Consider the following 17,052-nt stretch of genomic DNA (forward strand, 5'->3'; position numbering starts at 1 on the left):
AGTCACCCACACTGCTTTCTTATGCCTGCTACTCAGAAGAATCAAAACTGATGCAGCCATTACAGCTAGAGAAAGAATTTAATATCACAAACCAGCTGAGCAAGAAAGTCAAGAGGAATTACTCAAATTTGCTTCCTTAAAAATTAAGAGGATAAGGTTTTTAAAGGGAACATGGCTGGTAGAGAGCTAGGGGCTGCTGCTTGATGTCATGAAGTATTGAGACTGTCTTCCTGTTGTAGAGCCAATTTCTGAGACAGGGCCTCATGGACCAGTTAAGCTGACTTCCTAGTGCTCTGGGCTTGGGTGGAGGTTGGGGGTCCATCAGAGTACAAAGTCTGAAAAATATCTCAAATACTGTTCTTAGGTTTTACAATAGATGCTATCTATGAAGCAGGCCCCATGGCCATCTGGTACCACCCCTGATCCTTGAGCCATTAAGGAGGTAGTCCAGGAGGAAGGTGTGGAGGAGGTGGGGTGCCTGAAGATTGAAGCCACTTTTGTCCCTCCAATGGCTGCTTTTGTCCTTAAGCAGTTTTTAGGTCCATTGTTTAGAGAGAATATGTTGATCAGCCTGGAGCTTCCCCCTCTACCCAGGGGTCAGGACTGGAAGGTATTTGTCCTTTACTGGAGTGAAAGCAAACTTAGAAACAACAGATTAGTTTCTTTATCTCTCTGAGAGGACAGAAAATCTCTCACAATGGGAGGGAACCCCAGGGGGTTGCCAGATTAGTTACTTTCTAACCATAGCTCTGGCTTTTCCTCCATGACCCAATATTAATAGACCACGTATTTCAAACCTGCTGAAATGTTTTGGGATCCAACCCACACAATTTCTGACTCATCAAGTCCCAGCCTGTCCAGGGCAACCTCCCTCATTTACTCTCCCTGTGCCCTCAAATGTATATCCAGGCAAATTTTTTTTTTTTTTGACTTCGAGTCTTATTCTATCACCCAGGCTGGAGTGCTGTTGCACACTCACAGCCACTACAGCACCGACCTGCTGGGCTCTGGCAATCCTTCCACCTCAGCCTACCAAGTAGTCAAAACTACAGACGCGCGCTACCACGCCAGGCTAATTTTATTTCTATTGTAGCGATGAGGTCTCGCCAAGTTGCCCGGGCTGGTCTTGAACTCATGGGCTCAGGCAATCCACTCGCCTCGGCCTCCCAAAGTACTGGGATTACAGGCTGAGCCACCGAGCCTGGCCTATATCCAGGCAGTTTCTACCTGCCACCTCCTCTGTGACTGGCTGCCCTTGTTGGGGCAACTTTGATCTCTACTCACAGGCCCTTCCCCTGGGTAGGATGATGTGTGGGTCTTCCTTCTCGAGGTAAGTGTGTGCTTGACCCTGTCCTCTCAAATTCCTTTCCCACTTCTTTTCACACTAGCATTAGCCAAGCTCAAGGTTAAGGGTGTAGCCCTCTAGACTGCCAAGTCCACCCAAAACTGATTCCAGCCTCAAGTCTGGGGTCCCCAGGACCATCCTCACTTCAGATCAGCTTATACAAATTCAGAGGACCACTGAGACTACTTCAGGGTCAATAATTAATAGATAGACTCCCAGAACTCAGGGCAATATTATGCTTGTAATTATAGCTTTTTTGTAGCTAAAGGATACAAATCAGAACCAGCCAAAGGCAGAGGTGATAGGGTTGAATCTGGAACCGAGGCAGTTACACATGTGAAGCTGGTGTTCTTGGGAGCTCATCACTCTCCTGGCATTGATGTGTGGCAGAGTATTGTCAACCCAGGAAGCTTACCCAAACTTAGCTGTCCAGCGTTTTACTGGGGTTTCCCTGAGTAGGCAGGATTGAGTGATCGACTACAACCCAATGGTGGATGCACTGGTGTCCTGGAGCTCAGTCTCAACTCTCTCAGCACGTGGTTGAACTTCCTGGTGTGGTGAGCCCCCACAAAAGCTATAGGATGCCCACCACATATCAGTCCATTAGCATATAAACTGTCAGGTGTGGTCCCAGGGGCCCACCATGAATCACAAAGACCCCTTCCCACCCTTTCCCTTGGGAAATGTCAAGTGTTTGAGTTACCTCCCCAGAGCTAGGACAAAGCCAGGCAGGCCTCTCCTCTCCACATGCTAACTCCGTATCTGCCCTTGCTGTCCCTTCAGTCTCTTAGGACTGTTCTCATTGCCAAATTGAGAAGCATTGAGCTTTGTCTTGTGCCTGTTCCTTCCTGAATGTCCCTCCCTCCACAGACATCCTTGACTGTGGCTGAGACTCCTTCAGCTTCTTTGACCTTTTCTTTTCCTCATGAGTTTCTTTTTTTTTTTTGAGTTGGAGTCTCACTCTGTCGCCCAGACTGGAGTGCAGTGGCCGCTCCCAGCCACCGCAGCCTCGACCTGCTGGGCTCTGGCGATCCTTCCGCCTCAGCCTTCCAAGTAGCCGGAATTACAGGCATGCGCTACCATGCCCGGCTGATTTTTTTATTTATTGTAGAGATGAGGTCTCACTGCCCAGGCGGGTCTCGAACCCGCGGGCTCAGGCAATCCACTAACCTCAGCCTCCCAAAGGCGCGGGATTACAGGCTGAGCCACTGAGCCCGGCTATGAGTTTCTTTTTTTCTTATCTCTGAATGAAGATGTTTCCTCTTTTTTTGATCTTTCCCTTGCTGATCTCAGTTCTCCCCAGATGAGATCCCAGGTGTCCATTTCCAGCTAGACTTTTCTGAGCCACCATTCCACCCTCACTGCTACATGCTGAAAGAGTCTACTTATATGGCCTGCAGTCACCTGAAGTCACCTGTCTGAGAGGCAGCACATGCCTTCTCTGTCAATGCCCTTCTTCTAGGAGCCTCCGATCCCTGGATGACCCTGGCCCCACCTGGGTAGGGGCCTTCTCTGTGTTCCCACAGTACCACTTGGATATTGCACTTCCCAGACCACGGCGTGGGGTCCTGTTCCGTAGTCTCCTGCTGAGGGTGTGAGCTACTTGAGAGGCAGGGACAGTGCCAAATTGTCCCCCACACCAAAGTGCATGGAGGGAGAACGAGCAATGGCGTTTTTGTGCTGTGTCTCTTCACCTCATTCCTGGGATTACTGAGCTCATTACCTAATTGGCTTTTTTGGCCTATAGGCTTTCAGGCCTATAAACCATTATGCTACCAGATGAATCTATCCCAAAATGTGTCTTCATTTCTTCTGCCACTTTCTGCTCAGTGGGTCTTATAGCTCCTCACTGACTCCAAGCTGTCTTCTCAACTCTATCCAGAACTTGCCTTTCCAGAATCTTCAACACCAGAGCACTATTGTCTATTCCTCACCTAAACAAGATCCCAAGTTTCACACTTGAGTTGATGATGTTCCCAGGTGCGGTGGCTCATGCCCTAATCCCAGCACTCTGCCTTTCCTTACTTATCTTTCCCTTTGACCCCTACTCATCCTTCCTGACACAGGACAAATCTCATCTCCCCTTACCAAGCAGTTTTCTTTGAGCTTTTTTCTTTTGCGTCAGATGTCTTACTCTGTTGCCCAGACTGGAGGGCAGTGGCACAACCATAGCTCACCACAGCCTTAAGCTCCTGGGCTTGGGGGATCCTACCACCTCAGCCTCCTGAGTAGCTGAGACTACCTCGCCCTTTTTGTAGAGGTGAGGTCTCACTATGTTGCCCAGGCTGCTCTTGAACTCCTGGCCTCAAGTGGTGATTCTCCCACCTCAACCTTCCATAGTGCTGGGATTACAGGCACGAGTCACCGCACCCAGCTTTTCTTTGAGCTTTTTTCAACTGCTGCTGGGAAATGTTACTGCACTTGCTATATTGCACTTTGTGCCCATAATGATCTTTCTCCAAGCCTATTCATATTCATTTTCCCCTGAAAGTGTCTTAACAGCAAAGCCCATGCCTCATCCATCTGGGTATCATTTTAATACCTTTTGTGTAGAAGGTACTTAATGAAATAAAATTTCTCTCTTTCAGTTCAACTTTGGAGACATCTTCGTCCACCAAGCCATCCACACCATTGAGTACTGTCTGGGCTGCATCTCAAACACAGCCTCTTACCTGCGACTCTGGGCCCTCAGTCTTGCCCACGCACGTGAGTGAGCAGCCCATCAGGGCCCAGTCCCATCTCCCTGGGTTATCTGTGGTATCATGGAGTATATGTAGACCGTCTCTTCTAGGAAGTGGTAACTGTTTTCAGTGGATCTGGCTTCATATGGCTGTGTGTCTGCTGTTGCTGCTGTAACGAATTGCCACAAACCCTAATGGCTTAAAATAACACAGTTGGGCAACCCCTTTGGGTTCCCTTCCACTGTGGGAGCTTTTCTGTCCTCTCAATAAATCCTGCTTCCTAAAAAAAAAAAAAAAGAACACAGATTTACTGTCTTTCAGTTCTTGAAGCCAGAACCAGATGTCCTAAGATCTAGGCATTGGCAGGGCCGGGGTCTGCAGGAGGCTGTGGAGGAAAGTCCACATCCTGGCCTTTTCCGGCTCCTTGAGGCTGTGTGCATTCTTTGGCTTGTGACCCCTCTTGCGTCACTTCAGTCTCTTCCTCCACTCATCAAATCTCCTTTTTCTTTGACTTGGATTCCCCTGCCTTTCTTTTCTAAGCACCCTTGTGATGACACTGGGCATGCCTAGATCATCCAGGAAAGTCTCTCTCTCTCTCTCTCTCTCTCTCTCTCTCTCTCTATATATATATATATATATATATGTATATATGTATATATATTCTTACCATAGTCTTACCAAAGTCCCTTTTGCCCCCTAATATATCATATCTGCAGATTTTTAGGATTAAGATGTGGGCATTTCTGGGGGGAGGAGCACATTTTTCAAGCTACCACACCCTCCCAGGGTGCTGACCCTTGAGAGCAGGCCTGCCTTGATGAGGAGCATTGGTGGGAGCCAGTTGGCTGCCCATTGGGCTGAACCTCAGGATGTGCTCACCACCTTGGTGAATTCATAGCAGTCCAGGGTCAGTCAGGCTGGGTCCAGAAATCCACATGTGATAAAGAACCAAGCCCCAGTGTTGGCTGAAGTCAGAAATCCTGACTCACAACTCACTTTGTGAGCCCTATCTTGCTCTCTGCCTGTTTCTCTGGTCTTGTCTCTCACCAGTGTTCCTCAGAGCCCCCCAGTGCCCTGGGCCCACCCATTTCATATGCAGCGGCCTTGAGGAGCAATGTGGTGTCTCCTGAAGAGGCCTTACTCTTTGGGGCCCTCTGTGTCTGATCCTACCACTCATACACCTGAAATACCCTTTCCTTTTTTAACTCTCTCCCTTTGCTGGGCATGATGGCTCACACCTGTAATCCTGTAGCAGAAATCTTTACAGAGAGAGACAGAACACCCAGGCCACTTTGCCAGGAAACAGTATTTATTCGTACTGGCACCGCCTCAGCGGATTCGCATCCAAAGGCTGAGCCCTGAGTGCAGGGTGGCATTGCCTTTTATACAGTTTTAGCTTCCTTGTTCCCCTGATAAGGTTTACATATTAGTAACATACTGGCTAATTGGGTATTTCATAGCTCAAGTTTACAGCAGAGTTACACTTGCACACTAAGATTGGGGTCACATTTCTTTCTAATATGTATCATCCAAGAAAGTTCTTACCGTATGATGCTAGAAGAACTCTTTCATTATCCTGAGAAGGCTTGTATCTTACTGCACTAAGGGGGAGCCCCTACTCTGGTCTGGGAAGGCCTTGCTCTAATGAGGCTTGGGGGAGGGGCTCCCTGCCTCATTCCCCCCTTTGATGCTCGAATCCCTTCCTAGGGTTGTAGAACATCACTCTGGTTTAAGGGTTTGTACTTCCATAGCAGCATAACATGCATTGCTATTTTTCTTTCAACCATGGCCTCAATGAGGATGGTGACAGACCTTATAACTAAGGGACCTAGACAGGGAAGGATTAAGATGTGGGCAAATTCCCAACATCAGGAGTACAACACCTATGAGGGTTTTAAATCCTCCAAAAGTGGGGAACCAACCTCCAAACAGTTCTTCGGGGTCCCACCCTTTCCAGGTTTGGACTGGGTCATGAGTAGGCTTTTTCATTCGATCTGTGATTTCCCTTATCATCTATTTGTAAGCAGCAGTTGCTTAAGTTAAACTTTCCACAAACTCCTTCTTCAGAAGCAAGTAATCTAAAGCTAAGAGGTTTTGATAAATGGCATTGCACATCTTAGTTTGCTGTTTGGCTAAATTTTAAGGGCCTTTGTAGTTTTATTAGTTATAATTTTAATAACTGCCTGTAATCGAATTATGTGACTTAGCATGTAAATGGGGGTCTGATAGCCCCAAGATCCCTCCTGTGCCCAGGTAGCTGGGGCATGGTCTTGGATAGTATACTCTGGGGGGCATTCATTATCTTTCAGTCTCCAATTTGTAGAGCACGTTGCTTTCTTTGGGAGTTTCAGGTTTTATATATTTGGACCCCCAATTGTTTTCCCTTTACAAGTGGGAGTAGGAAAAAGGAAGGCTGAATAGACCCTAACACACAAGATCCTGTCCAGTCTGAAGGAAGTACAGTGTAGGCTATTTTTCCACAGAGCCAATGTAGTCCATTTGGGACCCACCATATGATATTTGTGTCAATAGCACTCCATGCCTGTTGGAGGCTGGGTAAGTTAGACAAAGGGTGAGGGTTCGGTTCAGGATGGTCTGGGGACGCCCACCATTGAGTTTTGTTAGTCGTGGCATTATAATACCTTTGGCCTAAGCATGTCAGACTTCCGACAGGAATGTTAAACTTCATTTCCCATCAGGCAACACAATTTTTTCCTATAACTGAGGTTTTAAGTAGCCAAATTCCATTGGCAGGGCTAGGATATCCTGTTTTATTGCGGTGCTCGTGGGGTTCCAGTTTTTTAGCTTCCCATGGTCATTGATCTCCCATATTTGTTCCCCTACATACATAACAAGAGGAGGTCTTTAGAGACTTAGCGATAGTTTCTGTCAAGGTTAGGAACAGATTTCTAGTCATAATGAAGAGGGGAGGAGGACTACTTTCTATTTCTTCATAAAAGGAATAAAAGACCTTATAGGAGCAGGCTTGGAGTGGGATTGTGACTCTTTTGACATACAGTAGGGCTCCAGGGTCAAGACCTCGCCCATGGATACATATGCCAAGTTGAAGGCCTGTTTTCTATCCTGGATCTTTTAGGTTAAAGATGGTAATATTAACAGGATCCTGATTTGCAACTAGAGGTGGCAACACCCTTTTGAAGGAACGCAACTTTACCTCAGCCTCTCCAAGTGTCCCATGATGCACAAACCCAACGAGGACATAATAATTCAGATGAACTATAACAGGGGGCCCACATTCCATTTGGAGGCTGTTCACATATTCACATATATAGTTATCATTCAGCCTCTACTCCCTCTCCCAGGCTAAGCTTTCCATGATTTAGTACCGGTACTGTGGGTTACAGCATACCACCAGGTTTCATTCGTGGCCAAGCAGGCATCCAAGAATACAGACACCAGTTGGCAGGGGTCAGTGATTAGGGTTCGGTTAATTAAATACCCTTTCTCCTTGGTGCGATGGACCTCTAGCCATTCTTCACTTGGGGGGTATTGTGAGTTGAAGCAGGTGTACTGATTTTCTTGCTGACAAATAGAACAGATAGTCTTATTGTGCCTGCAGGTCCCTGAAATAGTTTCCCCACAAGAGAAATGGGTCTGGTAAAGGAGGGTCCAGATAACTCCTTGACCCGACCTGGTTGTGCGAATACATGGGTCACATGAAGCAGAGGGCTTTGAAATTACAAAGGGGAGCCAGATTAGTAACAATAGACAATGTTTATACATCCTATCCAAAAGCGATAAAAGAGTGCTAACAGTAACCTCTCACCACAGGTCCAGCTGTCTGGAGCAACCGATGTTAAACCTGCAGCAAAACCCAAGGCAAGAATTACAGCAACAGACACTAGCAAGGGATGACATTGCATTACACTAAAAACACAGTCTGTTTGCTTGTTTGATGGTTGATTCCTCAAGCTTCTTATGCATAGATTAGTCAGCTTCTGGAGTGACTAAAGCAGGATTGCAGTCTTCTAAGATCCTGGGGTCACGTCCTGTTTTTTTTCTGGAGAGTCAGCTTCCCGGGTGTTGATAGATTAGCTATAAACTCCCGGTCTTGGAAGGCCAGTTTCACTCTGCTGTGATGAATCCCGGGGTCAACCTCAGCTACCTTTTTTGCAGTGGGGGTGAACAAAATAACAGTAAACGGACTTCTCCAAAGGGGCTTTAGGGACTGGATGTTCCATTCCTTTACGCATACATCATCCTCTGGTTTAAAGGGGTGAGCGGCTGTGGTTAAGCTCACAGGTAGCCGCTCTCTAACCCAATAATGTATAGTGGTAAGGGCTGAGACTAGAGCCTACGGTCTGCTATCTTAGAGTAAGATTACCCACCTCTTTTAAATTTCTTTTTATACTTTTAACAGTGGGAGGAGGGCACCCATAAAGAATTTCAAAAGGGGAAAATCCTGTGTGCTTAGTGGAGCTAGACCTGATTCTTAGCTGTTGCCGGCAACAGCTGGTCCCATCACAAGTGAGTTTTCTGACAGTTTACTCAGTTGTAGTTTAAGAGTTCGGTTTATCTGTTCCACTTTTCCAGTGCTCTGGGGGTGATAGGCAGTGTGTAATTTCCATGTGATTTTCAAGCCCCTTGTCATTGATTGTATTTACCTCAGCCCCAAATGCCGGCCCATTGTCTGATCCTATAGTGATTGGGATTCCGAATCAGGGAATGATTTCTTTTAGAAGCAGCCATGCCACTTCACGTGCCTTTTCGGTGCGGGTAGGAAAGACCTCTACCCAACCCAAGAAAGCACACACAAAAACTAACAGATATTTATAGCCTCAAGCCCAAGGAAGCTCAGTGAAGTCCACAGTTATGTTTTCAAATGGGGCCCCTTCAATGCAATGCACTCCTAGAGAAATCTTAGGCCCCTGCCATGGGTTATTTCGGGCACATACTTCACGTTGCTCACATAATGCACGGGCTATACTGGAGAGTCGGGGAACATAGACGTGCTGGCCTAATGTAGTCTCGAGAGTTGTCTGGCCCCTATGAGTTTCTTGATGAAAATGTTTGACAAAGGTTGGAGCCAAAGCCTCAGGGACTGCAACTCGCCTGTTTTAAAATTTCCACTATCCACCTGGGAGATAATTCCCATCTTCAGTTTGGAACCTAGTTCGCTTACGCTGTGAATAATTAGGGTCCCATTCTGCCAGTGGACTTGGGAACAATGTAGCAGCCAAAGTCATTGACTCCGTTGTTCCTTGGGAGACTGCAAGTTTTGCCTCCCAGTCTACCTTCTGGTTTCCTTGAGTAACCATCATTTCTCTCCTCTGGTGTCCCCAGCAATGCATGACTGCTACCTTTTTAGGGGCCCATATAGCATCTAAGAGTTCAAGAATTTCTTTACCATATTTTACGTCCTTGCCTCCTGAGTTGATTAAGCACTTCTCCTTATATAAAGCCCCGTGTGCATGGAGAGTGGTGAAGGCATATTAGAGTCAGTGTATGTATTGACATTTATTCCTGTTGCTAGCTGGAGTGCTCAGGTTAGTGTAATTAATTCCGCCTTTTGTGCTGAAGTCCTTTCTGGCAGAGGCTTTGCCTCAGTGGTAGACTGCAGGGTTACTACACAGTATCCTGCAAACCATTCTCCCTCCCTTATGAAGCTGCTGCTGTCAGTGAAATATTCCACATCGGGATCCCTGAGAGGCTGGTCTGTCGAGTCAGGTTGGCTAGAGAATACCTCGTCCATGACCTCGATGCAGTCACGACAGGGCTGACCTGGCTCGGTAGGCAGCAAGGTTGCAGGGTTGAGAGTCCGTGCCACTTCCAAGTGAATGCGTGGATTCTCACATAACAGTCCCTGGTATTTGACCATTTCAGTGTTAGTCAACCAGTGTTGCCCTTTATATTCCATTAATGTTAACTCCAAGTGTGGCACCCAGACCATTAGTTCTTGTTCCACAGTTAATTTGTCAGCCTCTGCCTCTAGAAGGGCCGTGGCAGCGAGTGCCCATAGGTAAGGCGGCCAGCTTCGAGCAACAGAGTCAAACTGCTTGGAGAGGTATGCTACTGGGCGATGTCATGACCCTAGCATTTGGGTTAAGATCCCTACCCCCACTCCAGTATGCTCATGTATGTACAGGAAAAACGACTTAGATATGTCAGGGAGCCCCAAGCTAGGTGTGCTAACAACGACTCACTTGATTTCCTCGAAGACCTTCTGTTGTGCTTGTTCCCATAACATAGGCTCTCCTTCTACACCCTTTGTGGCTTCATAGAGAGGCTTTTCCAGCAGTAAAAAGTTAGGTATCCAAATTCTACAAAACCCTGTGGCTCCAAGAAATTCCCGAACCTGATGTCTGGTAGTTGGAATTGGAATGGAGCAAACAGCTTGCTTTCTTTCCGGGCTGAGCTGACGTTGCCCCTGGGATAAATAGAAGCTGAGATATTTTACCTTCTTTTGGCCGATTTGGGCCTTTTTCTTTGAAACATTATAGCTGGCCTTCCATAGGAGGGTAAGGAGCTGCTGTGTTCCTTTCATGTCCTCCCATGTTCGCCCAGCCAGCAGCAGATCGTTCACATATTGGAGAAGCGGCTCCTTTAAGTCAGAGGCTAGCACTGTACCAAAAATAGTTGGGGAATTTTTGAAAACCTGTGGCAGTCTAGTCCAAGTCAATTGGCTTTTATTACCGTTATTAGGATTTTCCCATTGAAAAGCAAAAATTAGCTGACTTTGAGGAGCCAAGTGAATATAAAAGAAAGCATCTTTGAGGTAAACAGGCAAAGAAGGTGGCTTCAGCAGGGATAAGGCTTAGGAGAGTGTAGGGGTTGGGGACAATGGGGTGGAAAGTAACACTGGCTTGACTGACCACCAGTAAGTCTTGAACCAGTCTGTAATCATCTGTCCCCTGTTTCTGAACTGGCAGTAGTGGCGTATTCCAGAATGACTAACAGGGCCAGAGGATTCTGTATTTTAAGTCTCTCCAGGTGCTTTTGATCCCAACCTGCTCCTTGCAAGGGATGAAATACTGTTGCTGACAGATGGGCACAGCCCCCAGCTTTAGTTCTATTACTACTGGGGGTATGTTATGGGCCAATCTGGGGGAATTATCCTCAGTCCATACCCTAGGCACCTTGAAGGGAAGTTCAGGTTCTTGTTGTGGCTATTCTATGAGGCTATAGAGGTGCCACTCTTCCCCTCCAGGGACTATAAGAATCATGCTTTTTGCTTCAGGACTCCCCGGTGATAAAGTTGCCAGGTCATTGGAGTAGAAGGTTATTTGGGCTTGCAGCTTTCCCAAGAGGTCTCCGCTCATTAAAGCCACTGGACAATGCAGGAGGTAAAGGAATTCACGGACAACTTCATGGCCCCCTAAATTGCATTGCTGGGGCTGTAAAAAGGGGTGATGGGCTCAGCCACCATGGCTCCCACAATGGTAGCTTGTATTGGTGAAAGAGGGCCCACAGGTTGGGTTACTACGGAATGTTCTGCCCCGGTATCTACCATGAAGTCAAGAGGCAGCCCCCCACAGTCATTCGGACCATAGGCTCCCAGGGGCCTAGTAAAATGGAACCCGGTCTGTCCTAGTCTTTCCCATCATTTTCCATGGCAGCTAGGCCAACAAAATGATTCTTGGGAACCATGTATGGTTGAGGTACAGGCTGGTATTGTCCCTGAACCCCCTGGCCTCTCCCTCTTCCTTGAGGAACTGGACAGAAATTTTCTGACTCTGGGCATTCATTTTTCCAGTGCTCCTCCTGGAAGCAGTGAGCACATTGGTTCCACCCCAATCTTATCACTAGGTGGGGTGGCCCTTCTTGCTGTCCTCTCTGCTTGTCTTAGCCTTGGCCTGGTGGGGCAGTTCCCCAGGTGTGTGGCTCTGCCAAAACAGTGGCAAGCAGGCAGGTCTACTTTCTTTTTCATTTTCCAGTCTGCCTCCTTTTGGGCCTCTTGGTCTCAATTAACAAATATCTTTGTTGCAACCTCTATCAGTTGCTACCATTCATCCCAGCAAAGCCCTTTAACATCTGTAATTTTTCACTGGATGTCTCCCTGAGCTTGACTCACAAAGGCTGCATTAATCATTCACTGATTTTCAGCTGTCTCTGGGTCAAAGGGAGTGTAAAGATGGAACGCCTTGCATAGCCTGTCATAAAACTGGCTGGGGCTCTCTTTGGGGCTTTGGAGTACCTCTGAGGTTTTATTCATATTTATGGCCTTTTTCCCTCCTTCCTTAATACCATCCAAAAGGGCCTCCTGATAATGTTTGAGCATTTGAAATCCACAGCCATCATTGGGGTCCCATTGGGGGTTTTCCTTGGGGAAATGACTTTGGGCATATGTTTGTGAGTTTAGTGTTCCTTCAGGTGTGTGCTCCTCTAGCATTTTAAAGCAGCCTGAGTCATGCGATGATGTTCTTCAGTGTTAAACAAAGTTAAGAGGAGCTAGTGGCAATCAGTCCAAGTGGGCTTGTGGGTCTGAATGATGGACTGCATTAGATCAGTCATGGCCTGAGGCTTCATAGTACATAAGGGCATATGATGTTTCCAGTTCAGAAGGTCAGTGGTGGTAAAAGGCTGATATATAAAACTACGTTGCCCCCCCTTTTGGATTTGGCCATCTGGATTGTAGTATAGGGGCCCTCTAGTTTCCCTTAATAGCAGTTGTAAAGGGTCTTGACATTCATGGGGGGACTGTCAGCAAAATTACCCTGGTACCTTCCTCTGGGATATAAGGAGTTAACATTGGTGAATCTGGAGTAGCTGCTGCCTGGGGCATTTCGGGTGACCTTGGGGAAGGGGTGGATTCTGGGCTGAGACCAACCCCTGACTGCTTCGGCTGCAGCAGGTGGCAGGGTGCAGGTGGCAATGAGGGGTACAGTGGAGTGTAAGGTGGGAGGGTCTCCTCAGGTTCCTCAGACAGAACGGGTTTTTTTTGATTCCGGTTGGCACCTTGAGGGAGCTGTTGCTTGAGCCAGCATTATTCTATAGCTGTTTTTTAGACACACTTTTATCCAAGGTGGGTGAGAGAGGAATACATCTTGCAAACAGTCAATGTCGGGACACTGGTCTGGGTGACCTGGATCCCCACAATGACGCCAAACACCTTACTAACTAGTCTCTTGTCTAGCGACCCCTCAGAGGGCCACACCCCCATCCCAAACGAAGGTCAGTTTACTTCACAGAGGGTCTGAAGCTTTCTGGGAGTTAATACCATAATTCTCTGAATATCCCTTTTTGAAATTCCTTACCATGCATTCTAAAGGGGTAAGCTTACTCTGATCGCCACCCATTTCCTCCTACTAAAAGATGACAATCACACACAAGGCGGGAAGGAATGGGGGCGTGGATAAGAGGATTGGATAGCTGCTTTGTCCTTTTCCAGCCATACCCTTCGGGGGGATATTTCAGGTATCTTCTGGCAGTAGGTGAGTTGGTATAACACACCCCCCCCACCACCAGGTTTCGACCCAGGGTGCTGTCCTCCTACTACAGGAGATATTTCAGGGCCTTCTTGGCAATAGGCGAGTCGGTATAACCCCCCCGACCAGGTTTCGGTCCCACTACAGGACTTACTCCCACTGTTTAGCCAATACGAAGGTCACCACTGGTCCCCGAATCTACTCCCGCTGTTTAGCCCTTTGAAGGTCACCACCGGAGCCCAATCAGGGCTACAGCACTTGCTTCGCCACCAGGTGGCGTCTGGTTCACTCACCTTCACACACCGTCTCCAAACCGCCACCCAGTGCCTTAGAGTTATGGTGTCGTCCCCCTGTGGGACGACTCGGGCAACTCTGGGAGGTGATCAAGCTCCCCTTCTGCCTCTTAGGGGCAAGTCTACCAAATTGAACCCGGTGCTTACTCATCCGATGGGCGTGGCTCCCTGGACTGGTTCCTGAGCCTTACCGGGTTCTGTTGTGCTCCCAAGGTCCTTACTCCAGCACGCCGGGAGTGCTAGTCTCCGACGGATCAAACAGTCCACTGGCACCAGGTGGGGTCACCTCTCCTGGCGTCCTGGGGGTCGTATCCCGGCGACAAGGAAGGTGGAAACAACGTCTCTGCCTCTCGTTGCTCAGCCAACACACCAGAAATGTAGCAGGAATCTTTACACAGAGAGATGGGACACCAAGGCCACTTTGCCAGGAAACAGCGTTTATTCGTGCTGGCACCGGCTGAGCGGATTCGCATCCAAAGGTTGAGCCCCAAGCATAGGGGCCATTGCCTTTTATACAATTTTAGCTTCCTTGTTCTTCCACTAAGGCGTACATATTAGTAACATACTGGCTAATTGGGTATTTCATAGCTCAAGGTTACAGCAGAGTTGCACTTGCGCTACAGTTTGGGGCCACATATCTTTCTAATATGTATCATCCAGGAAAGTTCTTATCTTATGGTGCTAAAAGAACTCTTTTATTATCCTGGGAAGGCTATTATCCTACTGTACTAAGAGGGGGCCCCTACTCTGTTCTGAGAAGGCCTTCATCTTATGAGCCTTGGGGGAAGGGCTCCCTGCCGCAATTCCAGCACTTTAGGAGGCAGAGGCAAGAGGATTGCCTGAGCCCAGGGGTTTGAGACCAGCCTGGGCAACTTGGCAAGACCTCATCTCTACAGTAAATCAAAAAATTAGCCAGTTGTGGTGGCATGCGCCTGTAGTTCCAGCTACTTAATTGCCTGAGCCCAGCACGTCGAGGCTGCAGTGGCTGTGAGCATGCCACTGCCCTTCAGCCTGGGCAACAGAGTAAGGTACCAACTAAAAAAACCCCACAAAACTCTCTCTCTAACTGAGATTTAATTTCTACTTCAGAATTCAGCCAGAAACCTTCCTTCCGAGTCCTCCAGACTGGAGGATGCCTTCCCCTGGTTCTGGGGATGCCCCTGGTCTGGCTAAGTTATAATTCTGTCTCAGATAGCCTACTAGACTATGAGCTCCTTGAAGGCCAAGACCTCGACTTTTATCTCTGCATTCCCAGTACCAAGCATAATGCCTGGAACAGAGAATATGCTCTGGCCAGTATATGTGCTGAATGGATAAAAGCCCAGGCATTAAAAGTGTGTCTGGGTGTTGATTAGCTAGAGACTTCGGTGCTTGGCATTGGTGTGCTCTTCACAACTCAGGCCATGCACAGACTCTTACATACACACTCTCATCTGCACATAAGTGTGTAGACGCTGGCACTCTGACTACAGGTCCCTGCAGCACAAACCCTACGACACCCGCATATGTTTACTCGTGTGCACTGATGCACATCAGTGCACTCATAAGAAGAGGTTAACTCAGGACTGTCACCTACTTTGTTCCCCAAAGAGTATCTCTGTGCTTTGTGTGGTCAGTGGTGTTCATGTCAGTCTTCAGCTCCAGCCTCAGTGGGAGTTTGGAAGACTTGGGTCACGATAGTCTAGATGAGTCTAGAGAAGACAGGAGGAAGAGTCTGGGTACTTTCATTACCTGGGCTGGAGTTTGGCACTGTGTGCTGCAGTGTTCTCTGGCCAGCTCATGCACACTGAGGGGGTTGTTTGACTCCTAAAAATTCATATGGCTTGCAGCTGCCTGGCTTGGTTTACCCATTGGGTCATTCTGGAAGTTCCTGCTAGATCTGGCTTCTACTGCATACCAACAGTTGTATGAAAAGGTAGTTTGGAAGAATAGAGGAAAAAATTAAAATACTGACTTAGATTCTAGTTCCTGCTCCACCACTTTTGACTGAGTACTGTATGCAAGAAGTTTAACCTTTGTGTGCCTGGGCTTTTCTCAGTGGTTCTAGCAGTTAGCCTACTGTACTGGCCAGGCTAGGCAGTAACCACCTACCCCCTAAATCTTAGGTACTGTTCAACCAGATGGGGATGAAGTTGTTCCCATAGGTGAAAGACCCCTACATCACCCTCAAAGACAGACATGGGGACTCTTCCTTGCATTCCATGTGTCTGCTTCCACTGTGTCTCAATGGCCACTTGTGAGTGACAGACTGTTATCTCTCTGGGCTGGGTCATTGTGACCTCCTAGTGGGGACCCTCATATATGATGATGTAATGATAGTATGTCCCTGCAAGGTGCACGTCCCAAGCTGTTGGGTGTGGTCCCTGGAGAAGAAGCCTTCACAGTGCTCTTAGCCCAGCACATCTAAGCACTGACCCCAGTTGTACAGCTGGGCAGGGAGAGCCCTCCTGGGCAATGAGCTGGGGTGAGGCTTTTCCCTATACCCTCCCATGATCTTCTACCTTGGAGATTTCACCCTTCTCAGGTACATTTAGAATATTCCCTGTCATCCTTTGAGAGACTCTGTGGAGCAGATAAGTAAGAAATGTATGGATACAGTGTTGTGAGGTCGGGGAGTGAGAAATAACTAGGGACGTAGGGTAGGAAGGTGAAGAAGGTGGTGGAGGAGGAGGTCAGGTGGGCCTGTGTGGTGTGTGTATTGTATTCTTCTAGATTTGGCTCTGATCACTCTGTGGATGAACTTCAGGCTGTCTGCAAATCCCCTGAAACTATGTTTAAAATGTTGAGTGTCAGTGTGTGCATTTTCTTGGGAAAAGGATTCATGTCTTTCTCCAGATTTTAAAAGGGACCTGTGACCACCAAGAGTGAAGAAAGCCACTTTCTAAAGTAGGACTGAGTTTACCTCGTTCTCAGGACCTAGCCTGTGCCCTGTGCATCAAAGTGACTGAAAAAATATCCGCTAAAATTTTTTTGAAATGCGGTTAGAAATCTAATCTTTTAAAAAGCATTTATATTGTGAAATATAGCATGTTTACAAAAGTGCACATAGTATATATACAGCCTAATGGATTTTTGTAGGAAAAAAAAGAAGCAACTTATAACTAGCTCTCATTCAAAAATTAGAAGCCCTGCCCCACCTTGTGGGTCCCTTCCCCATCCCAACTTTCTTTTTCTTTCTTTGAAGTAACCACACTCCCTACTTTCATGATAACAATTCTTGTGCATTTTAACATGATTTTAGCAAGTTAGTATGGTTTTGCATGTTTTTTATTTTTTTATTTTTTATTTATTTTTTGAGTTGGAGTCTCACTCTGTTGCCCAGACTGGAGTGCAGTGTCCGCTCCCAT

The 17,052-nt window shown here is 47.4% G+C and overlaps 1 protein-coding gene across 1 annotated transcript in view; it reads left to right on the plus strand.

The window, feature by feature from the left end:
* Positions 1–17,052, plus strand: part of ATP6V0A4 (ATPase H+ transporting V0 subunit a4) — a 66,255-nt gene that overhangs the window by 45,913 nt on the left and 3,290 nt on the right. Inside the window, exon 18 of the mRNA XM_008056841.1 lies at positions 3,934–4,051. Coding sequence (XP_008055032.1) covers positions 3,934–4,051 — 118 coding nt within the window. The remainder of the gene's footprint in view (positions 1–3,933; positions 4,052–17,052) is intronic.

Source organism: Carlito syrichta, unplaced genomic scaffold (genome assembly GCF_000164805.1).
Source record: "Carlito syrichta isolate Samal-C Ts95f unplaced genomic scaffold, Tarsius_syrichta-2.0.1 Scaffold302555, whole genome shotgun sequence".
In the NCBI taxonomy this organism is placed as follows: domain Eukaryota; kingdom Metazoa; phylum Chordata; class Mammalia; order Primates; family Tarsiidae; genus Carlito; species Carlito syrichta.